General features: G+C 49.1%; 8 protein-coding genes across 8 annotated transcripts; 3 read left to right on the top strand and 5 right to left on the bottom strand.

Moving 5' to 3' along the window:
- Positions 1–11: 11 nt before the first annotated feature.
- On the bottom strand, positions 12–1,267 carry FOMMEDRAFT_141860 (uncharacterized protein). The gene is made up of 5 exons (XM_007268376.1): positions 1,065–1,267; positions 845–901; positions 713–773; positions 557–648; positions 12–497 (listed from the first exon to the last, which is right to left on the bottom strand). Exons 1-5 carry the CDS (start codon positions 1,105–1,107, stop codon positions 229–231), a joined length of 522 nt encoding a protein of 173 aa, XP_007268438.1. The 5' UTR covers positions 1,108–1,267; the 3' UTR covers positions 12–228.
- A 337-nt stretch (positions 1,268–1,604) lies between these two features.
- On the bottom strand, positions 1,605–3,029 carry FOMMEDRAFT_21604 (uncharacterized protein). The gene is made up of 8 exons (XM_007268375.1): positions 2,897–3,029; positions 2,757–2,834; positions 2,637–2,697; positions 2,514–2,578; positions 2,432–2,450; positions 2,308–2,372; positions 2,189–2,257; positions 1,605–2,133 (listed from the first exon to the last, which is right to left on the bottom strand). Exons 1-8 carry the CDS (start codon positions 2,931–2,933, stop codon positions 1,841–1,843), a joined length of 687 nt encoding a protein of 228 aa, XP_007268437.1. The 5' UTR covers positions 2,934–3,029; the 3' UTR covers positions 1,605–1,840.
- Positions 3,030–3,323: 294 nt separating this feature from the next.
- Positions 3,324–4,923, bottom strand: FOMMEDRAFT_21603 (uncharacterized protein). Its single transcript, XM_007268374.1, has 6 exons — positions 4,620–4,923; positions 4,477–4,554; positions 4,362–4,422; positions 4,113–4,300; positions 3,985–4,053; positions 3,324–3,906 (listed from the first exon to the last, which is right to left on the bottom strand). Exons 1-6 carry the CDS (start codon positions 4,747–4,749, stop codon positions 3,470–3,472), a joined length of 963 nt encoding a protein of 320 aa, XP_007268436.1. The 5' UTR covers positions 4,750–4,923; the 3' UTR covers positions 3,324–3,469.
- A 374-nt stretch (positions 4,924–5,297) lies between these two features.
- Positions 5,298–8,697, bottom strand: FOMMEDRAFT_125848 (acetoacetate-CoA ligase). The gene is made up of 15 exons (XM_007268373.1): positions 8,259–8,697; positions 8,029–8,183; positions 7,940–7,976; positions 7,826–7,883; positions 7,729–7,776; positions 7,393–7,661; positions 7,328–7,337; positions 7,173–7,277; positions 6,951–7,116; positions 6,735–6,873; positions 6,354–6,641; positions 6,095–6,179; positions 5,768–6,026; positions 5,590–5,655; positions 5,298–5,492 (listed from the first exon to the last, which is right to left on the bottom strand). The coding sequence occupies exons 1-15, from the start codon at positions 8,671–8,673 to the stop codon at positions 5,382–5,384; spliced, it is 2,211 nt and encodes a 736-aa protein (XP_007268435.1). The 5' UTR covers positions 8,674–8,697; the 3' UTR covers positions 5,298–5,381.
- A 1,313-nt stretch (positions 8,698–10,010) lies between these two features.
- On the top strand, positions 10,011–11,005 carry FOMMEDRAFT_21596 (uncharacterized protein). The gene is made up of 4 exons (XM_007268372.1): positions 10,011–10,256; positions 10,329–10,475; positions 10,528–10,606; positions 10,662–11,005. Exons 1-4 carry the CDS (start codon positions 10,201–10,203, stop codon positions 10,803–10,805), a joined length of 426 nt encoding a protein of 141 aa, XP_007268434.1. The 5' UTR covers positions 10,011–10,200; the 3' UTR covers positions 10,806–11,005.
- A 318-nt stretch (positions 11,006–11,323) lies between these two features.
- Positions 11,324–15,462, top strand: FOMMEDRAFT_21595 (uncharacterized protein). Its single transcript, XM_007268371.1, has 16 exons — positions 11,324–11,517; positions 11,634–11,793; positions 11,867–11,952; positions 12,034–12,052; positions 12,118–12,239; positions 12,294–12,311; positions 12,397–12,401; positions 12,465–12,480; positions 12,546–12,576; positions 12,953–13,086; positions 13,632–13,732; positions 13,983–14,036; positions 14,140–14,202; positions 14,475–14,492; positions 14,561–15,052; positions 15,122–15,462. The coding sequence occupies exons 1-16, from the start codon at positions 11,409–11,411 to the stop codon at positions 15,434–15,436; spliced, it is 1,743 nt and encodes a 580-aa protein (XP_007268433.1). The 5' UTR covers positions 11,324–11,408; the 3' UTR covers positions 15,437–15,462.
- Positions 15,463–15,531: 69 nt separating this feature from the next.
- Positions 15,532–19,696, top strand: FOMMEDRAFT_169330 (uncharacterized protein). The gene is made up of 7 exons (XM_007268370.1): positions 15,532–16,570; positions 16,679–16,872; positions 17,012–17,733; positions 17,795–17,972; positions 18,044–18,426; positions 18,498–18,553; positions 18,641–19,696. Exons 1-7 carry the CDS (start codon positions 15,837–15,839, stop codon positions 19,137–19,139), a joined length of 2,766 nt encoding a protein of 921 aa, XP_007268432.1. The 5' UTR covers positions 15,532–15,836; the 3' UTR covers positions 19,140–19,696.
- Positions 19,697–19,864: 168 nt separating this feature from the next.
- On the bottom strand, positions 19,865–22,237 carry FOMMEDRAFT_125837 (uncharacterized protein). Its single transcript, XM_007268369.1, has 4 exons — positions 21,903–22,237; positions 21,631–21,804; positions 21,494–21,564; positions 19,865–21,434 (listed from the first exon to the last, which is right to left on the bottom strand). The coding sequence occupies exons 1-4, from the start codon at positions 22,152–22,154 to the stop codon at positions 20,246–20,248; spliced, it is 1,686 nt and encodes a 561-aa protein (XP_007268431.1). The 5' UTR covers positions 22,155–22,237; the 3' UTR covers positions 19,865–20,245.
- Between the last annotated feature and the right edge of the window lie 137 nt (positions 22,238–22,374).

Raw genomic sequence — 22,374 nt, 5'->3', positions numbered from 1 at the left:
CTCATCTTGCGCTCGTCAACACAATACATAGCTCGCTATACATTTCATGGTCCTACAACAACAATTATCAAGGAAAACAACAACAACAAGAGAGTTATTACACGTTAATGGAATATTAGATATCGCACCCTGCAAAAAAAAATCCTTTGTGTCCACTCAAAATCCCCACGACGTTTCTCTTCTGGGCATCCGCAACCGCGAGTCCGTGACCGAAACCCGAAACATGAACTAATAATACCACTCCTCAACGACACACCGCACAGCGTCGTCTGGACACTTCCAGCCCGCGCCCTTCAGCCCACCAGCTCGCTCGGTCTGCACGCCGACGCGTTGTGGTGGTCGAGACAGCCTATTGGGCTCCAATCCACCGTATCCGTGACCGAACGGACTGAGAGGTTCGTCCGTTCCTGGCGGACGTGGGGTAGGTTCTCCCGCTGCATGTTGGGTCGCGTCGGGATGATGTCGAAGTCCATAGGCACGGTATGTGACAAACGCAGCTGAAACGAATATTCCCTTGGTTTTCGATGATCGGAAATATGGAAGTATCGGTACATACCAAGAGAGAAGAGTGCGAAGCCTCCGAGGAGGAGCATCTCCTCTTGCGTCTGGGTTAGCACACGACCTTGTCGGCGGTGGTGTGTTACAACTCTGCATGCACGATATATAGTCCTGTTAGACCTGGCTATTGTTAGGAACTTCAAATTCTACTCACAAAAGCATCACAGTAGCGACAGCAATAATCGCAATAGACGACTGTGTCAAAGTATATGTATCTAAACGAACAGGCATCAGCATTCAGCTTCCCGGTTCTAGTAGACGCATCCTCAATACTCAAGCTACTCACGATGAGACTCTGGCATCCTCTTAATGAGGTGATGCGCAGTGAAGACTAGTAGTCCAGCTACATCACCACAGGCAAGAACCGTTGAGCGGGACAGCAAACGTCAAGAAACCAAAATAGAAAGAAAAAAAAGAAATCGAGGTTAAAAAAAGGCATAATTTCAGCCTTGGTACGTTTGTTCCTCCAAACCCAACCAGAAATCTCTAAAGAAATTAATACTCACCGAGTACGATCGAGCGTAGCACATGCCCCCTAAACAGCGCCATCCTCCCTCGCTCTCCTAACTGGAGCCGGAAAAGATAAAAAAGAAGACGAAGGAGCAGGTTGAGAACGCAGGGCAAATACGAGAGGTGTTGTGCGGATTGCTTCCGTGGCTTTTGGGGTCTTGCAGAAAGAAAAAAAAAGTAAGCAGCAGATGACCGTTTCTTCCGTACGCGTTTGTCGTTTCAGACCGGGAAGAATACGAATTTGAAGAAAGTGCACAAGATTGGACAGAGCTAAGATTCTACGAGCGATTTATCACGCATCGACAACGCCGCGGACACGAGGCTATGGTAGTCAGCAGGATAATTGATGCATGAGGACATCGTCAATATCAAGAACGTGTTCGACTCGTGTTCTTTTGAGCATAAGGCGTGGATAATTCGGGCAGTTCGCACGCATCAAGGATTCGAAATTCCACGCCTTAAAAATTCTCATCAAAGTAAACAAACGGGAAAAGGGATACAAGTGGTCATATTTAAAAATATGAAGTATGTAATCCAATCAAGACAGATGTTCAAGATGAATAACAAAGCTACAGTGCGATTTGGATAGATATTTATGTAGAAGGCCTGCGTGGCAACGTCTAGCTTGTTCAATGTTTATTGTTCTGAATGCTCATCAGCCATGGCCAATCTTGGGTAACAAGTCCACGAATCAGATCCACCTTCGATCCACCGACGTCCTCGTTCTTGTATTCAAAAACAAAATTTTCTGTCCATCGTCTATCGAATTGCATCATACTGCAGAAACAGCACCAGGGACTTGTGAAACTGTCGGGACTCCTCCTGGATTAGGCTGAATCACCACCGAGTGTCCTGGTGCCTGTTGAATGACGTAGGGCATCTGGCCGTTCCCAGAGAACATCGCTTGGGCTCCACCATATCCGTATCCACCGTATCCGCCGTAGCCATATCCACCTGATGCACCGAAGCCAGGAAGAATGGCTGTGTCCTCGAACCATGCTCCTGGATTACCCATCGTGGTGAGCGAACTGGCGAGTTTGAACGTCAGAAGCAGTGAGATGAGGACTGCAATAGACGTGAGTAACTGTTGTGAAGAATCAATCCGAAGAGAAACACATACGAATGCCAAAGTTGAACCAGGAGAATGCCATGATGGACTTCATTTCATAACAGTACTGTTGAGCAGACACTACACATTGGTTAGACCAAAGACAGGTAATTTCTTATGGATACACTCACTCGATCCGGTCTTTGTCGGCTGCGTTCCACCGAGTGAGAAGCATTCAACATGTCCAATAACGTCGCTACAAAAAGGGAATTAATTAGTGAATTATTGCATCCCAAGATCAAGGATTGGACCTACGATGACCATGCTGCCAATGCTGGGAGAGGGTTAAGGGTAGGATTTAGAACGGAGAACTTAACGCTGCTGGAATAGCACTCACACAACCAAAGAACATCCAGCACAAAGAATATCACCGCATCATACAGAAGCGTAGATCGTTGTGCACTTCGAACGAAGTATCGTCAGAAATCCTAGTGCTGTCATGAAGCATTGGATTACACACATGAATATGCTGACAAGAATTGTAACAGACGGCACGACGAGAGTAAATATCGTATACGGCCCTGGAGGAGCGTTTGAGTAAACACCAGGATATCTGATTAAATGGGTTGGTCAAGCTCACGGTGAATGTGCGGCAGGAACAAGTTGGCAAAATTTGCAGCAAGTCCAAGTACTATAGCCGCCGCAATGAAGACAATGCCTACGCATTAACAGTCAACGTGCTGAATAAATTGCTGTGGAGCGTCCAGGAAGACGGCGTACCGAGCAGAAAGTAGCGTTGGACGCGTAGTCCAGGCATGAGCGATAATCGTGCAGATAGAGATCCGGGTCCGTTAGTCGTTTAGTAGTAGTCAATCGTCAGCACTAAGGAATCGTCACGTTTAAGTAAAGAGGGATACGTCGTCGTCTGCGAGGAAGGAACGAGGCAGCTGTGAATTGCCTGACCTGACCTGATTGAATGGGGAATTTCGCGCGTCAATATCGTATTTGGACGCAATATTTTGAACTCGAGTCACATGATGGCAATATTGAGGGTAACTTTAGATTAGTCATCACCACTTCCGTTGTTTGATCCGGGGTTCCGATGATGCGATCACACTTTCACATTGCCAAACTTGCAATCTACTCTCACGCTGGTTCCGCCTCGTGTTTGGCTGTCTTTCGGCCGAACACAAACAAACAGGATGCTAAAAGTACAATTCCATTTCCTCTATGTCAAAGTAAAGCTCCAGATATTCCGTTATAATCGTATCAACAAGGCGTTCCCCGTAATAAAATCATAAACCCAAAAGAAACGGGAATCTCCCTCTAAGTGTTACAGATATTACTTTCATTTCATTTCTGTGCGGGACGTCGTGAGGAGTGTGTTCTCCTCGGAGGATTCGAGGGCTCGCCTCTCCTCCGTTCATGTGCACGTTCGTGCTCTCTGTCGCGTTCGCGTTCACGATCCCTTGTCTGGGCCCGTGTGCGTGCAGCAGGCACCTCCCGAGGTCGCTCTACCCACACCCAGAACGCGGACTTGCGATACTCCGCCATCTTCGGCTTCGAGACGTCTGCTGCTGCGTGTGGTCTCCGTGTGCTTCCCTTGCGGCGACTGGGCATCGCAGTCACCGGCGCCGGAAGGGACTTATTGCGCGAGTTCATATGCGGGCTGGATCTGGACCGGCTACTGAACCATGGATAAACGGGTACCGGATGCATCCAGACCTTCTTGTTCCCTCTAAAGTGCTGACGAAGCACCAGGAATAATAAAAATAGCAAGAACCCCCAAACTAGAAGTTAATCAATGAAGCATCAGCACAGAGATTCTCATGTGAGCTGGCTATATCTGACGAGATCGATCTACACACCTAAAATAATATTAAATATTGAGAAAGCTTCCAAGACCCGATATTGGGCATGGAAAATGTCGGTGGTAACTAGTAAGAAATTTTTTTTAATTGCGAGGACGAAAAAAACTTCACAGAGGACAACTCACAGCTGTGTAACTCTACAGGGTCCTCAAGAGTAGAATCGGCAGAAAAACATTCCACGTCGGCTTCAGCTGACGCAGAAGCTGCCAGAAAACTGCCGAGTGCCAACCAGACGACAGCGAGGAATCCCAAGCAGGCAAGTTCTATTCGTGTCGAGATCCGACTCTTTTGCTTGAAGAAAGTCGACACAAGCCTGCAAATTCCAGTACAATCAAGGTAAGCATGAATCCAACTCTTAAAAGTGTAAGACGTACAATGCGAGGATGACCAGTAGACTTGCACATGACACGAATATTGCGAATGGGACGAAATGAGCTGAGGAAAATCATTTAAATTTTGCTTCCGGTTGTCAAGTCGAATTTCACGCACTTAAGTCGGAAGAAACGAGAATGGCTTGGAAATGCGCCGCAATCCCCAGAACGATCGCAGTGCAAATCAAAATGCCAGCTAGAAACAAGCCAAAATATCAGTAAAGACGTAAAGCAACGTATCATGTGCCAAGCACTACTTACTATACACTCCAAGTCGAATAATATTAAACAGAGAAGGCATGCGTGATTTCTTAGGCGCCAAGCTGGACGAGGTAGACAACCTTCTACCTCGTGGTCGTCCACTAAAGACATTCAAGTTCGGAGAAGTCATGGTAGATGCACCCGACTAGCGCTCAGGAAGAGCAAAGAACTGCACAAAATGAGATGCACAAATCCTTGCAACAGGACCTTCTTATCCCGAGACTTTGATGGTCGCGATGATGGAGGCGAGGCAGCAGCGAGGCGAGCGGCCTGTGCGCGGGCGACCAGCAGGCTTGAGGAGGGCGGGCAGATAGGAAGGAAGGGGGAGGGAACTCAAGTACACGCGAGTGGCCAGGAGGCTTTTGTACATTTTTCCGAAACACGCCATGTCGAGATCTTAGCACGGAGGCAGGGGACTGCCTGAGAGACTCAGAGAACCGCGAGGCCTCGAGGCTACAATTTTGCGCGTGAGCATATGCAGCTTCCGTCGAAGGCAACGAAATGACCGGGGCACAGCCGCAGCTGCCTCGTGTTTGCTGATTCATCATGTTCTCGGCTTCCCCGAAAACAAATACACTCTCTTGGAATAACACTCGGGGCCTTTTCCTGTGTGAAAAACGCAGATACTCCTGAGATAGGGTGACTTACGAAAAGCTTGACAAAGTGAAATATGTGCTACATTGTTATGTTTACAGACTGAAATACATTTGTTCAATGTTACTTCCAAACTGGCTACTAACACGAAGACCCGCGAATTTCGGGTCAGGGCAACTCATCCCGTAATTTCTGTCCGAGAGCGGCGTACTCGGCAAGGCATTCTGGGTTCCTTAAAGTTGCTGGATTTATCCCCGCAATCGGCGCGCCGTTGATTATCTACGAAGATTGCCGTTTGCGGTTAGATAGATACACGTTGTTTACGCACGGAAGCCAAACACCCAAACTTTGTTTACGGGTCTGTAGCCAAACTCACCTTTTTCACAGGGACCTCCACTCGCTTTCCATTTAATGTGTACGGAACATCGCTCACCTGCACAATCTACACCGACATTGACCCTTTCAGCAATTTGCTTTCGTGATTTGCAAAACGAAGTCGAAAACGGAAGAATAGTGAAGAGGAAGTGTGTGGGTGTGGAAATGAAGGGACTCACTCGCTCGGGCACATGACGCGCAGTTCTTCGAGCTCGAATTTCAGTCTTGATGCGCTTCTCTAGTTCGGGCGTACATGTGTATCCATCGTGCAGTTTAATGAACAAGATCACGCGCTCGTCCGCCCCGCCGTTGATTGCTTGTCCTACTGCAAGGCAATCGACAACGACGTGCTTCGGCGGAGTTGTGGGTCCCGGTTTGAAGCACATGTCTACCACGTCGTAGATCTCTGCAGAACCAAAACGTACACCCCCTGGATTTCTACGAAACGCGAATGCAACGGCTTTAGTAGAGATCAACACAGATTGGGGTACTGTAAATACACGTACAATACACCATCACTACGGCCAAGCATAACGAGTCCACCTCCATTTCCACGTCTGGAAGGTGTAAGCAAGACATGGTCACCATGATCTAGGAGATATTGAACACGTAAATACGTCTCTTGTCATCTCATAAAAGTCAGGAGCCATTCTCCCGTGATAACAGTGAAATTAATGAAGAGCGGGGCATCAAATATCCCATTGTGCGAACGGTGTCCGAGGAATAGGAGAACCAGGAAAAGTCTAAAGTTTAACAAACACGTACACCACACGTTTTTGTATTCCGAAAAGTAAGCAGCTTGGTGGCGCGCCGCAGCAGCAGTCACAGCATTGAGGTCTGTGTCAGGAAAGCCCGCCAATGGCCAGAATCCTGCGGGTTGACACGGAAAGGGGCGTACGCACACGAGCTCGCCAGCTTCGCCTGAACGACTTGGTGTGCCACCCGGCCCGTATGTTTCGATAGCCATGCCGAGCATGCGGCACTGGATTTCCCCGCGGTAAACAGGTAGAGCCGTGTTCATGCCTGCGAAAAGAGAGCAGATATCTGTCCCACCTAGGAAATGAAATAAAACCAATTTGAGCGGCGCAGATGCAGCAGTCAGGAGGTTGTATTCAGACTCTACGGATATATCATTGAATTTCTTACCGGTTACTGAACCTAGCAACACGTCAGGATGAATGTGTTCATAGACATAATCAAAGGAGGATGCAGGAAGGGGTGATCCAGTTGAATAGATATGCCTCAGTGCAGTCAGCTTGTGGTGTTCTCTAGGCTTGTATACTTTCTATGCTCATATCGAGAATGGAGGAAAATAGACATGAACGGTCGAGGCCTCTGTCGCAATAATTTTGCTAAACTCACGGAAAGCTGGTCTATGTATTTCGCACTTGTGCCAAAAATTGTAATTCCCAGTTGATCAACAAGATGCCATAGGAATGCCGGTTCGCGCAGTGGACTACCATCATAAAGCACGAGGGTGGAGCCACATGCGAGACCAGATACTAAGAAATTCCACATCATCCATCCGCTGGAGAATAATCAATATTAGAAGTAAATAGATAACTAAAGTGGAACTATACTCACGTTGTTGTGTAGTAGAAGAACACATCTTCAGGCCGTAGATCCCCGCAAATGACAAATTCTTTCAATGACTGCAGAAGCATTCCTCCTGCGCGGTGGACAATGGGTCTTGCAAGCATTAGTTAATAAGCAGGCATTGAATTGCTGGTCCAGCTTACTTCGGTCTTCCTAATAATCAAAGCAAGTGAGAAACTTAAGCTTGCATAAAGTTGATTAGGCCTACCCGTCGTTCCCGAACTGAACAAGATCCAGAGAGGCCAGTTAAACCCCATCCTTTTCCATAATATGTTACCTTTTTCGTCCCTTCCGAGCTTCTTCACTCTTCCTCTGCTGACGAAATTATCCCAGTGTTCCCACTCGTGCCTCCAGTTACCAGGTGGACTGCTGACAGCATTGATGACTACTACTTTCTGAGGATTACACGATGCAGAGGCCATCCCATCAAGAAGCTCGGACAGCTTGGACAAATGCGGATGCACTTTGCCGTTGTAACTAAAAGGAACCTGGCTCAGTACGAAAAGTACAGAAAAACAAATAGATGCTAGCCGAAGGGCCGTACACGACACCATTTACGCTGAATACCACCTTCGGCTTGACCTGTTCGAATCTGATCTGCATTCAGAAACGGACATCGAATAATTTCGTTGACTGTGTACGACCTTTCTAATACACCTTCCGGTCCGAAGTCGGCGGCCGCACTGACCCAAATGCAACCTGTATAAAACACCTAAGAAATCTTCGTACTATCACATCGCAGCGGGACGCTGTACCAATTGCGGAAGTTGCAAGACAGGCAGCTACATTTTCCTATATACTTCTCAGTACGAATCAAACATCCAGTAGAATCGGGGCTTCTTACAATGCAATTGGAGCAATAAGCGCCAACACGGTCACCGGGCTTCAATCCGACGTCGAGCAACGCGGAAACAAGTTCAGAAACGAGCGCGTACAGCTCTTCATAAGTAACTCGTTTTAAGCTCTTAGGGTCGTGCTGTTCTCCAAGAAGCGGCTCCACTTTTCGAATTTACAAGTTTCAGCATTAGTCTGAGTATGTGTGCAGGGTGATCGGAATGTACGTGTTGAGCGTACCAACTTGTATAAGCGCAGTCCGCTTGCTTTCCTCTCCGTCCTTCCACCTACACATATTCTCCGCCCAGTTCAACTTCGTCTCCTCATCCGCGAACCAATCCGGATTGTCCGCGGGGACGCACTCTTCATCCACCACATGCATGCCTCGCTCACCGATGACACCAACAACATCCCAAACTGTACCCCAGAAGTCCGATTGTCGCTTAACGGAGAAGCGCCAGAGGTCTTCGTAGGTCACAAGGGGCGGGTTGAGTGAGTACTTCGCGTTGAGTGTCCTAAGTAAGGCGAAAGTAGGTGTGTTCTCCGGGTCTGGTGGCTCCCAGAGAGGTTTGACTTCGGAGTCAGTTGAGTGAGAAAGCGCTTGGCCTGCAGCTTCGCGTGCCGTGGTATCTGCGTCTGCGATAGCGCTTGTCATGGTAGGTTTAGAAGATCGCGTCCGTTGGATGCGGAGCACAGAAGCAGATTGAAGCACTCGCACATGCTCACGCAGTATTGTGATGGTAAGCTCATGATCCGTTCCGTAAGCATATATGGTATTATAGACACAAACGCGGAGAGACAGTATACATAATCGATGTTAGACCGAGGCACACGGTGCATGAGAACTCGTAGGAGCAGCTACTTATTCAACTTACGCATTCACAGAACCTCGGACTACTCCACAGTCTTTTTACCTTTCAATTCAATGTGCAACAAGACTAAAATTACTCCTTATATGCATGCTTGCATGTGTTTTTGCGAGTGTTCTCCTATTTGGACAATCATCCTCGGATTCTGTTCCTGAGACGACGACAGACCTCCGAAGTCGGATAGGTGCTCTACCTCCACTTACAGAACCAGCAGGAATTTTTTGCAAAGGAAAATACAAATAAATTACTACTTCTTTTCAGTCTTCTTCCTTGCCATTACTTCATGGAGAATACGACCTCCGCCTCAACCTCAGTTTACCGATAACATGTGAAGTAAACAAGAATGCAGGCGGCGCCACTTTGAAGCCACCTCTAGGAGGTTTAGACATAATCGCAAGAAAAAGGGGGGGATTCGAATTAGCACTCCTTAAATTCTTATGCACGCACGCGACTAGGTACGTGGCGTGCTTCCATGTCCAGGAGGTGGCTAAGGCGAAAACTTCTAGTAGACGCGGTTAACTCATGATGATAAGAGCTCCGCAGATAGGAGACCTGCAACGTTCGTCGGTACTCGGATTTGAAGTACCTTAAGCAATTACTGGTCTTGGATGTACGCTGCTCTGGAATTGCTTTAGGTGCTGTTCATAAGTGAAAAATGCCGAGCGAGAGTTGCGGAGTTTAGGGACACTCGAGAAACGTGTGGGGAAGAGGGAGGCTTGGATATCCAGGCTAGACCAGAGGATGGGGCTTAGCGCGTTAATCCAATACAGATACCGACCCCAACATCCACATGTGTGAACATTGACATTCTCAGGACTGCTAGCAGGCGAAAACCCCAACAGTCACAGGTATACAGGAAACAAGAACAGCAATAACTTTGGCCTTAGCAGTACTAGTGCGGACGCAGCCGCGGACAGACTTAGAAACACAATTGAGCAAAGCAGAGCAGGCGTTATGTAAGGCCGGCGGACAAGGAAAGATGATCGCCTGCCGCGTGTAATTGAGTCATCCAATGGACAGGCAAACGTGCGAGAAGGTTTAGAAAGACCTTCCGCGTCTTTTTGGCTTGTCCGTTTCTCGTTTCGTCCCCTCGCTCTTCAGACACAAACCGCCATCTGCCACACAACTCAGTATTGCTGGCCACTTCCCTCGGCCTTGCTCACTAAGCAGTTATACCCTCCGCATATATAAACCTCCCTTCCGTCCTGGCGTCTCCGCCTTCGATCGCATCTTCCCCCTGCTCAGTGACCACTTCCTCGCAGCCTTCCTCTCCTACAGCTTCAGTGTCACGCAGCCTTTCTATGAACCCAGTGATGGATAGGTACTATTCACCCAGCACTCCTGAATACAGAGCGCACAGTCGCATACAGTACGCCGCATTGCTCCTTTGTTCGCCACCGGCCGCTTGATCTTACTATTTTTTATTATTGCTTTGCTGCAGAGAGGATTATCTCTGGGAGGACGAACAAGGCTCCTTGAATGAGACTCTTATCGCTCTGGGTGCCTCCTACCAGGCACTTGCGCGCTACATCAGCGGCGCAGACATCTATCTCATGCCGCGTACCCCAACGGACCTTCTCGATAAATTGTGCGTGTTCTTTATTCCAGTGTGCACTGCATTGGCTCATTCTGGTTGTTAGGAAGCGATATGCTGCCGATGCTATCCATAACACTATTGCACAGTCGCGACGACCGATGGAAGAAGGAGGATATGGAAGAGTAAGTTTCCCTTAGATAGTACATGTCACGTTTCTGACGAACGATTGTTGGACAGATTCTAGCCCTCGCACATCAATCTCTTCGTTCGGTCTTGGCAACTGGCAACAACACACGCGATTTGCTGAACCTGCATGTGCAACAGAATGACCCGAAGCTTCAGTCCACGACATTAAGGGGTCGCCTTCTCGAACCATTGTGACGAAGTAAAGAAGGTTGTGGAGAGAAGACTCCATTCGGCTCCGACGATTATCATTATTGCGACGCGACCCTCCGTTATCCTATATCCCCGCTTTTGCGCTTTGCTCTTCGCAGTTGTGCCCTTATTCCCTTATTGCATGCCGATGGAAAGAGAACCACTGGCGTGCAGCCTCCTGGCGATTTTAATTATCTGCTTTTTCTTGCACCACTTTATTCTTAGTCCGATTCCGAGTCCATGTCTGTTTTCTTACCTATCGCACTTGCAAGCTACTGAACGACTTCACGCATATACATGTACATAGACAGATTCGATGTAATGACTGTACGAAGAATTAAATATCGGTGTAACACTGTAATTGTATTATTATGTGCTATCAATAACTGAAACTGAACATGATCTGAATCCGGAAGTGTTCTGTTGGTTCCGGAACGAGGCAATGATCGACGGTAGCGAACGTGCGTTGAGGTCCCCGCGCTGCGCAGGCACTTCGTGACTATCGTCTATTTCCCGTTTTACACCACCTCGCCTGAAATGAACATATCATGCTCTGCTATTTAGGAGGCCACCGGCTTGCTTGTGGTCGTCTCCTTGTTCCAATCCACCATGTTGCTGCTCCCTCTTTCGCTCCTCGTCTCCGCCTTTTTCGGCGTTGCCAGCGCGTCCCCGATCCAAGTACCGCTCGTAGCGCCCCACGACGCTTCCGAGGAGTCGTGTGAGTCCATTCCGCACTATTCGCCTCGGTTGTCCTACAGTCTAGCTGACCGTGGCTATTGCTATGTGCTTGATTACGCTCTATGTCCGACGTTTGCATTTGGCTGTCCTGTTCAGTGCAACGCATAGACACGGGCCTCAAGGGGCGCTTCTTGCACCTCACAGACATGCATCCCGACATGTATTATAAACCCGACGCCGCGGAGTCGACTGCCTGCCATAGGAGAAAGCCCAAGAAAGAGAAAGAGCGCGGTGGATACTATGGGCTACCGTATGGGTGTGTGGCTTCTCCTGCTCCACTTGACAGCAGGCTTCGCGCAGTGTTCCACGAGCTCTGAACAATTTGCTAGGGACTGTGATTCGCCTTTCACACTTACAAACTTCACTCTTGATTTCTTGGAGAAACATTGGGCAAATGAAATAGATTTTGTTGTTTGTGAGTTCGCATCTTCCGGTCCGAGTTGTTTAGGTATTAATTCATCACTGTCAACTCATGGATCTACGACACGCATATCAGGGACCGGAGACAGCGCTAGGTGGGTAGGCTTTGTACTCACCTTCGTTAACTCGGAAATTAACTCGAAGCGTGAATCGAGCACAGACACGATAATGACCGAGAGGTTCCGCGAACCCCAGATGAGATTTACGAACTTAATCGTGCAGCAGCTCGCCGAATGAACGAGATATTTACTTCACGTGGTATACCCGTGGTACCGACTTTAGGTGAGCAGCTCGAGGCTCTTATAATAATAATTTGGCTGAACAGAGCACGCGTAGGAAATAACGATGTCTGGCGTAAGTATAATTTCTTTGTCATTGATAAGCAGGCTATCACTCACGGCTTGGCTTCGGCTTCGGCTTCTTGCGTGTAATAATGTAGCACATGTGAGTATAGCTTTGCACTCTCAAGGAAAGTGTAATCAGACCAATTTGATTTTTACCACATAGAATATAATGGCAGCTGGTACGTTCCTCTTCACCGTTGGCGATGATCTACCATCAACCAGACCACCATCATATATGATACAGGTCCGAATAGTATTACCAACGAATTCTCAAGGTGGGCGTTGTTCCACTCTCTTTAATTTGTCAATACCTGGGCATCGCGGAGTCCGAGAGCGAGAGCCAATCAATCATGATGCTGATTCCTGACGCAACATGCTCAGTGAATGCAGTGTCTTTGCGCGAGTGTTCTTACGATCACGGATCGAGGTTGCACTCGCTCCGCTTTGCTGCGGTACTAGACTCGGACCAGGCTCATCGCTGACGCAGATTCAGGAACTGCATCCACTCTGCTCGATCTCTTTCTCATTTGCGTATATAACTGACGTGAAATTTCTTTTCCGTTATTTGCCTATACCGAAAATGTGAAAATGCGAAAATGCGAAAATGCGAAATCAATAATAATCCGTTACGTGATGGTCCTTTCCTAACAGCATATGGATGAATTTCATTCCGTTCGAGAGCTTTCAAGTGTTCCAGCGAGGTGGCTATTACTCAGTGGAAGTCGTCCCGGACGAGGTTGCTGTGATCAGTTTGAATACAATGTACTTCTATGATTCCAACAAAGGTGTGTGCGTTTTGATCAATTCCGCACTCGCATTTCGTCCGATTTTGTACATTCTTCACCGCCTTCGCTGTCCATTCCTCCCCAGCATCATCATATATCATGATGCGTACCCCTTCCATCCGCGCTGGGGACTTTCCGAAGGGCTTGGCCTTGCTGCTATTGGCGGAATTGGTCGCTTTTGCTAAACGTTTAACTTCTCTTCTTGATCATCTTCTCTGCCTATGCGTTGCCGCGAACGTCTCACCGCATTTTACTAACCAACTTGTTCTACTTTCTCTGATCCTGCACTCTGCTTGCGCGGCTCGGATTGTCATGGGAATGGCCTCTCATTCGTCCCAATGTGACTCCCCCTTGCAACGTAATGTCCACCCAATCCGATGCAATGCAATCATCTCATGGCACACTCACACTGACAAACGTTAATCGCTTGATGCGCTGACACGTTATTCCCACCACCCGATCGCGGGCGCCTACCTAACTTCTCGCCATTTGACCGGTTCATCGATGCTCGTCCAATTTCTCATTTGGATATTTGCGGGAAGCAGCCGTGGGAGGGTGCGAATACGGAGAGGGTGATGACCCGGGAAACCTCCAATTCGACTGGTTTGAAGTGCAGTTGGACCGCTTCCGTGAGCGCGGTATGCAGGTATGCTCATTCAATAAATCCGTTTTATGTATAAATATTCTGTGCAATTTGGTTTCGATGATACTGATCAAAAGCTTATATGCTTTTTCTTTTATTTTTATGATAATTACCGGCGGTCATGCTGTATGTGGTTTTGTTCCGGTTGTTGACTTGGATGCACCGTTGCCGCGTGCTCGGTTGCTGGACAACGAACGATGGTAACGGCGACGAATGGCTGTGCACGTACCCCGCATCGGTGCCAATCCACTAGGTCTGGGTGTCTGGTCACGTCCCGCCCTCACCAGGTAATTACTTCCCGGGCTGCGTAAGTTTCCTTTATCGTGATTTGTCGAGTGTGTGTTATTGATTCGCCACACATCTCCATCCTTGAACGCCGACTATTGACGTTCGTGACGACATGACATCAGTTTGTACGGTATGCGGATCTTGCCCTGCGATACCAGGATACGATACTCGGACATCTGTTTGGCGTAAGTCCTCTATTTTGCTTCTCCCTTGTTTTTTTTACTCCTCGCGTGCTCGATATGTTTGCTCTTGCTTCATTTGGGTACATCCGAGACAATCCATCTGTGCAACGTTAGACTTCAACCCAAACTCGCGTGGCCCTGGTTGCTAGTTTTCCATGTGCCCATTGGGTTTGTCTTGGACAATTCTGGCACTTCCGCCGGAGAAAGCCTTCACCTTCTTCCAATGCAAAACCTTACCATATTTGACTAAGTGACTGACTTTTACCTTTGTATAGCACATGAATGTAGACCACGTGAGTAGAAGTTCAGTATTATTCTTGAGTAAACTCTATTTTTCTCATCGAAAATGAACTTTCCGCAGTTTTTCTTCTTGGAACCAGAAGATACTGTGCTCCCTGAAGAGAGTTCAGCGAAGCATCTTGAGGAAAAGATTGGCGAACGGAGTCATTCGTCGCTCGCAGAAACATTGTTTACGGATTTTAGTACACTTCCGAGGAAGGGGAAGACCGACCTGGATGAATATGTGATAATTAATGTTGGACCGTCGGTAGTGCCGAACCCATATGTGCCGACGTTCCGAGTGTATGCGTACAATGCTACGGGCGGGTCCAGTGATCAGCCAGGGGAAGCATTGCCGGAGCCGGACTCTGACCTGAAAAAGAAGAAAAAGAAGGGCGGAAAAGGAAAGAAGCGGAAACACGGTCATCGGCATCCCGGACGGGAGACCAATGTTGATTGCAAGAAGAAAGAAAACCGAGGAACATGGGCATGTCGACCACGAAAGCCTCAGTATGCCAGTGATGACTCGCCCAGTCGGCGAAACACGCTATGGACGCCACTCGGCTATGCTCAGGCCAGTGTTACGTGTTCTACGGAAGCTAACCTTCTGTCTAAATTTTTTTCTTGAATAACATAATGACAGTACTGGCTACCGAATTTGGACGAGGCGAGCAAGGACGCCAAGCCGAAGTTCAAGCTGGAATACACGACGATGAGCGCGTCTAATGCGCGACGAGCATTCCCACCGAAGCAGCTACCGAAATCGCTGCGAGGTGCGGGAAGGGAGGGAGAGGGAGAGGCGGAGGTGAAGAAGAAGAAGGGGCGAAAGTACACACCGTATAAGCTTGATGATCTGACGATTGGGTCATATCTTGGGTTAGGACGGCGGCTGGGGGATGAGAAGGAGGAAGGCGTACGTGCGCTGTTCCGGCGATACATGTATCAGAACACGGAGTAGAGTAGAACTAGAGGTGTAGTGGTGTCTGGGGTACTGAGTGAGAAAATAAAAGCAGGGCCGGTTGCCTTGGCTACCTCCGCATTGAGATCCCGTTTGCCCGTCTGCAGTCAACTCCAACAAAGCCCTCTGTTGGCCTGTGTCATCTCCCAGCGCTGCTCTCTGTCTGCACATTTATCTTCCACCTTCGCGTTGTTTCTTCCCCTCCTTGTCCGGCTGGCCCGCAACCGTCCTTTCTGCACATCTTGCTTTCTTCAGATTATATTTCTTGTTTGTTTGTTTGTGTCCACCCGACGCTCATTCGCAGTTTCAGCCCTGCTTTCTCGCCGCATTTCGCCTTTATTTCGCTTGTGTTCTGCACTAGCAGTAGTAGCCCGTACGTCCAGCATCAGCGACGGCGCCCATGAACGGCGCGTTGCACATGTCTATGTTGCCCTCAGCAGTCCCGTTTGACTTTTTACCACATACCGCCCACTCGCGTTCCGGCTCTGTTTCCTCCGTCTCGTCCCACTCCAGCTCCCGTCCACCCTCAGCTCACGGTGACATGCTTGCCGCCCAGAATACAGTCCAGGGGATGCACGGCGGCATCGGTGCAGGTGGTCCAGGGCCTGGCGCAGGCATGAACATGGGAGATGACTTATATAGGAGCGCTTACGCTCTCGGACTCAAGCAGGCGATGCCCTCTCACACCCGTCATTCATCCTCGTCCACCGCCTTCTCCACTGATCTCGCCTCCCCCGCCGACTCTCCGCCCACCCAGCACGCCCTGGCAAACCCCGCGCTCAAACCACAGAGTGGCCTGCGCCAGACGCACATTCGTGCTGCCCGCGCCGCCACGTCGCCCTACCCGCGCGATGCCGAGAGTGTCTATTCGTCCTCGAGCGAGAACGAGGACATGTCTCTCTTTTTCAGCAACCCCTCTCCGCCGGACTACACTCAGATGTACATTCAGAGCCAACAGGGAAACCCTACGCACGCGCATCACCAGCACCAGCAAGATGCATTCCACGCTGCCGGCCAGTTTGGCCGTATGACCCTTGGCCCTGATCATGCACTGGAGCAACTCGCTGCAAACGTCCGTGCTGCGACGACGACAAGCGCATCAGACAGAGCGAAGCAGATTTTTGTGCAAGCTTGGTATGTTTGTTTTTATTGCTGCAATGTTTTTTTTTTCTCTCTATCTCTTGTTTGTTTTTCACTTTGCTGATCGTCGTCGATCGCCCACTACACTCAATCCGGGGTTAGGCTCAATGCAAACTATGCTCCTTATCCCGATGGGAACGTCCCCCGGCAGGGCCTCTACTTTTCATACCGTCGAGTCTGTGACCAGTATGGGATTCCACATATCAACACAGCGACTTTGGGCAAGGCAATTCGACTTTGTTTTCCCGCCATCAAAACACGCCGTCTGGGTGTTCGAGGGAACAGCAAGTATCACTGTGAGTTTTGATAATCACTCCCTTTGCCCGCCACTTCTTCTCACTCAGCTTGATCATCTCGACTTCTCCCCTTTTTTGATGCTTTGATCTTGATTTACTCTGTTTTGATGATGGGGTTTCTGACGCATGCACCCAACAGATTGTGGCATCCGCCCAACGACGGCAACCGAGATTGAATGGCTGCAGGACTACGTACGCAAATCAAACGCTGCGGCCAATGCGAACAAGCAGGGTACTGCGGGAGGAGCCGGAGCAGGCGGCAAGGGCGGTGATGACCACTCTGAAGACGATGAAGACGAAGACGGAAGTGAGGGCGCAGCTCCTTCGACATCAGGATCCAAGCGCAACTCTCTGACAATCAATAATGGAATGAAGAGCCCGACACTGATCCAAATGGACACAGACAAGACGCCGACGACGAACACACTTCTATCACAGGCTCAGGCGTCACAGCGCGCAAGCTTCCCGGCGCATGCTCCCATTCGCCGGCATCCTCTTGGTGCTGATCCTCTCACACTCGGCGGGTCAAGCCATGCGCCTTCACCCCCTACTGCCTCTGCGGCAGCATTTATGGGGCCAGCGCAAATGCGATCTGTACGTGAACTTCCAGGGTTTCCGGACATTGAAGAAGCGCTCGGACCAGATTCGTCCTCGCCTCACGGGATCGCTGCAAGAGATGTATGGCGTTGGTTTGAAGATCATCTGAATGCACTGCTTGACAGTGTGCGGAACTATCGCTTTGACCAGTTTGAACTTAATTTGCGCTCGTTCTGGTCAAGCCTTAGCGGCGATCACAGGGAGGTCGTCCACGCCCCGGCGGTCGCGGGTCTCATGGCAAAGGCGGACGCCCTTGTTTATAATGTAAGTTTTGTTTGAATGCACTATTCAATACAACTTCGGGTACTTATTTATTCCCATCTAGGAAATACTTGAAATTCTGCGTTTGCAGATGCTGTCGCCGATCCCGCCTCAAGCTTTGACAAGTTTGAGGCAGCTCGCTGATAAAATGGAGAAGATTCTTCTACTTGCACTTGAGAATTATGGGAATACATTCGTAGAACCTAAAGTAGAGTTGGGAGCTCGTTTCGGGCACCTTGTTTGTAAGTAAAGTTTTCAAGCTTCGATGCTTTATCCCGAACGCGTGCATTGACTAATTTTACACGAACCATAGTGCGCTTCCTGGATATCTTCCAAGTGACGCAGGCGTTATCGACCGTGCTTACGAACCAGAAGCAGCTTTCGGATATGCGTCGTTCGTGGCAGAGCATTGATTTCGAGTCTGTCCGCAATCAATCAGCTCTTGTATGCAACTGCCGACACGAAGATCTCGTGCAGTTGCTCGAAGTCGACTTTGTTGCGCTTCTGAACAGCCTGTCAAAGAGCGCGGAACCTGTCGGAGAAGTCATGGCATGGGCTGACAATGTCTGCGAACGTCTGATGGGTGGAAACCGCGGTCCGAATATGACTGGTGGTGTAGAAGAGCGCTCGACGATTTCGTCCCGAAGTATCTTGATCCGATGGGGATATGTAACCAGTCAAATTATGCGTGATCTGGTACGTTCAACTCAGTTGATTGGTGATTTGATTTGATTCCGTCGGTTGCTAACGCGGAGCTGTCTATGAAGACTATTCGTAGTGACCCGGCGTTTGGCGCGTTCCAGATCTTGAAGCTTTTCCTCGAGTACGGTGTTTTTCCTCGATACCTTCGGTAATTTACGTTAATTACTGATTTCGGTTTCTTTCTCTTTCTCTCTTTTGCCCCTGGTAGCGACTGGATTGCTTTGAACGTACTCCGTAGCGTGGCCTTATCGACAAACTCTGTCGCTGCGTCCGTCGAACCGGTTATTCAACAGCAACTATTTACGTTGTCACCGATGCAGGGCCAGGAAAACTACAACGCCGCTGGACATGGTGGTGCACATTCCATCCTGAATGATACACCGACTACATCAAGCATGCTTGCTGCACTCCACGATTCGTTCGGTGGTAGCGGACTTGATGCTGGTGCATTCGACTCGAGCATGTCGATGAACTTTGTCGACCCTTCGAGCGTTTCGCACGACAGTGGCATGTTCAGCGACTACAACAGTAGTAGTGCGTTCGACGTTCCTACGTTCACACCGCAAGACCTCGGGCTTAACAGCGATGCCGCGAGCGTTCACTCATCGACATCGGAGCATTCACAGCATTCATCGCCGGAGGCTAACCTTGCGTCAGCGGTACCTGTATCGACTCCAGCACCGGTCAAGGATGAATCTGGGCCTTAAATTGTCATCACTATGATGTGTATAATGGGAATTTGTCAATTGCATTATTTTTGCGAACAACCCTGTTTATTGTTGGATTGTTGGATCTGGCTATAATTTGTGTTTTTTGTGTTGGCCCCCCTCAGATGATTTATGTTTAGCTTCAGGATTTCATGGTTACCACCCTTTCCTTCCTTCCCTATTCGTAAAGAATTATTATTGCAACCGTTGTTGGTTGCTGCTTGTTGCTGCTGCTGCTGTTACAACGTATATATTTGTGCCGTTGGTGTGCAGCTTACCCCTCGGATTCGGTATCTCTCTCTTCTTTTGGTTTCGTTCGGCTCCTTCCCCCAGTTTCTCAGTGCTTTTCTTTTCGTTTTTTTTTGCTCTATTGTAATTCTGCCAGCTCTCACGATCAGACAGTCTAGTTAGTCCGCTGCCACCGCCCACCTCCTTTCTTCTCGTTTATCTCCCACCCTGTACATGAGTTTGAGTTTTCCTACGTCTTTTTGGTTCGTTTTTGCTTTCGCTATTCCCCCAGCCCTAACCTTTTGCTGACACGGATATCTGTTGTCAATGTCATACCTCCATTCCTTTTTTGTCCCTTTTTTTTCTCTTTCTTTATCTTTTTTGAATCGTACTTATATTGTTAGTTATCTGAATGAAAAAGCCTGCTTCACTAAAATCAATGTCTCTGTGTGTATGTGAGTGTTTGTTAACTTTGGGGAAGGATTAACGCAAGGTAGGGAATGGTATCGTCACTTGAAAGGTGGGGGCATGAAGGACTGAGTTGACTGAAACTGAATATTCAAATTAAAACTGAACTTGGAGTAAAATGAAATGAAATGAAACGAAGCTGAAGACTGAGGACTGAGGAACTGAGTGGTGGATAACCATTTTATATATAATATATTAAGTCGAAAGCGAGGTGTGTAGAGATACGACGACGACAGTCCTGTGATGCACACAGTGCACCGACAGATTTTTGTTTGCGGGTTAATGTACTTACTTATGTATGGGAATAAGAGAATGGGAAATTGGGAATCAGGAAGTAGAATCATGAAAGTGAAGATGACAATCAAAACACGCTCGACTCTTCCTCTCGTCTAACTTGTCCAGCTTGTACATCAAGCGGTGACTTCAATATCATCCTTCGATACTTGCTCAAGCTCCACGTCGACTTCTTCGGGAGAGACAGCCCGCTCGAGGTCATCGTTCTCCGCAGGCGTCGGCGCTGGCTCAGGTGGGTTCTCGCCCTTCCCATTCGGCGGAGTGTCCACCTTGTTCGCGTTACCCAAGAGCTTCTTAATCTGCTCTTCAGCCTTCGCGACGTTCTCCTTCGTCACGCGAGTTTGGTTAGCCTCGAACCATGCTTTCTTTGTTTGCAAGTCCGAGATGGTGCGTGGGAGGTCGGAGGCGGAAGCGGGAGGTGGGATGGAGAGAGAGAGGAGGGCGGAGAGGGTTGAGAGGGGGATGTTAAGTGGTCCGGAGGATGGGAGTGGAGGAGCGGGGGTGTCGTTGTCGCCGTTTGGTGAGGTGGACGGTACTCCTCCTCTCGCACCGCCTTTGGCCTTCTTACCACCTTTCTTTCCCTTCCCACCCATGAAATACGCCTCCTCGTCTTCACCTTTCTTCTTGCGTGCAACAAGTCCATCAGTGTCTGCCTCGACCTGTCGGACCTCGAGCTTTGGCACGCCAGCAAGTTCCTTTCGGGCTTGATCGGTAGACGCCGTCGTGGAGAGTCTGATCGCACCGCTCGTCTTCCCCGAGAAATAGTCAATGAGCGTCTGGCAGTCCTCGATCTGCGCCTGGTACGCAGGCACAGCCGCTTCCTCACGTATACGCGTTGCCTCCACTTTTCTTTTCTCCTCCTCTTCCGCTTGGCGCTGTGCTCGTGCACGCTCAGCACGTCGAGCTCGATCCTCATTAACCTTAGCCCAGTAACGGTCGTTCTCCTCCCGGAAACGTTGCGCAGACTCACGCTTCTTGCCGTGTAACTCATCAAGTTGCGCCTTGAGCTCACTCCTTTCCTCGAATAGCTTGTTCCGGTTAGCATATGCCTCGTCACCCTCCTTTCTGATCTCATCGAGCTCAGCTCTGATCGCGTCTCCGCGCTCCGAGATGGCCTTGGCTTCGGGATCATCTAATTGCTTGCGTATTTCGTCGACTGCGGCGCGGTCGCGTTCGATGGCTTCCTGGTCTGCTTGGAAGCTCTCTACGGTTTTCCGTAGTCGTTTGCATGTGCTAATTTCGGCAAGAGCACGTTTCTCATCGACCAGCTTCATGGTACCGGATTCAACCTGCCTTTCGAGTTGTCTGACAAAACGAATAAACAAATGATAAATCGATTAAATGGAAGGGAAGAAATAACGTACTTGATATGTGCATCGACGTCTGCCACAGACTTGAACTGCGTCTTGCTCTTAGCAGCCTGCAAGTCCTTGATCTAACCATGCGTAAGTCACACGCAGTCTCTTAAAATAAAGTAAATAGAAAATAGTAAGCGCCATACCTTCTTCGAGATACCCTCGTTCAGAGATTGCAGCTGCGCAATAAGCTGTCCACGCGAATTCTTGAATTTTCCCTGTTCCTGTCGAATTTTATCCATCTCGGCGCGCAATTCCGTTCGTCGCTCCGCGCCAGGACCACTATTCGAGCCAGCATCGATCTTACTTCGTATAGCGTTCTAAGGTGGTGATTGCAAAGAAAGAAAGATTAGATTAAGGTATTAAGAACGAGGCGCTAGAAGTAACGAAAGAGAGCCCGACAAGCGCGCGCACCCACCATCTTTTCCTGGACCACCGCAATCTCAGCCTTAATGGATTCCTGCTCTGCATCGTATTCCTTCTTGTCAGGCCTGCCGACTCGACCAGCTATGCTCTTAGGTGCGTCCTCGCTGACGGGGGTCGCAGCGCCGCTTGTGAGAGGAGAGGAAGCCAGTGAAGTCTTCGGTTCTGTCTTCGTACTTTTGCCTCCCTTCGGACCAGCACCGTTCGCACCGGCGGCGTTGCTTTTGACCTTTGCGCCTGCTGCCATTTTGCCGGGGTGTCGCTCGAAAATACTAGGATGTAGCCAAGGAAGAGGGAAAGAGGAGGAAGAGAAAGATAGATGAGAGGAAGAGACTGCGGTGTGCTTGCTAGAAGAGGGAAACCGGAGCTGAAATTGACGTGGACGTGGAATCTTCCAAGCGTGGGTAAAACACTCCTACCTCCGTCTCTCATCAATCCCCCTTTCATTTATTAAAAAATTACTTTGC

This window comes from Fomitiporia mediterranea (genome assembly GCF_000271605.1).
Source record: "Fomitiporia mediterranea MF3/22 unplaced genomic scaffold FOMMEscaffold_8, whole genome shotgun sequence".
In the NCBI taxonomy this organism is placed as follows: domain Eukaryota; kingdom Fungi; phylum Basidiomycota; class Agaricomycetes; order Hymenochaetales; family Hymenochaetaceae; genus Fomitiporia; species Fomitiporia mediterranea.
Note: the sequence above shows the minus strand (reverse complement) of the source record. Positions and strands in the feature narration are given on the sequence as shown.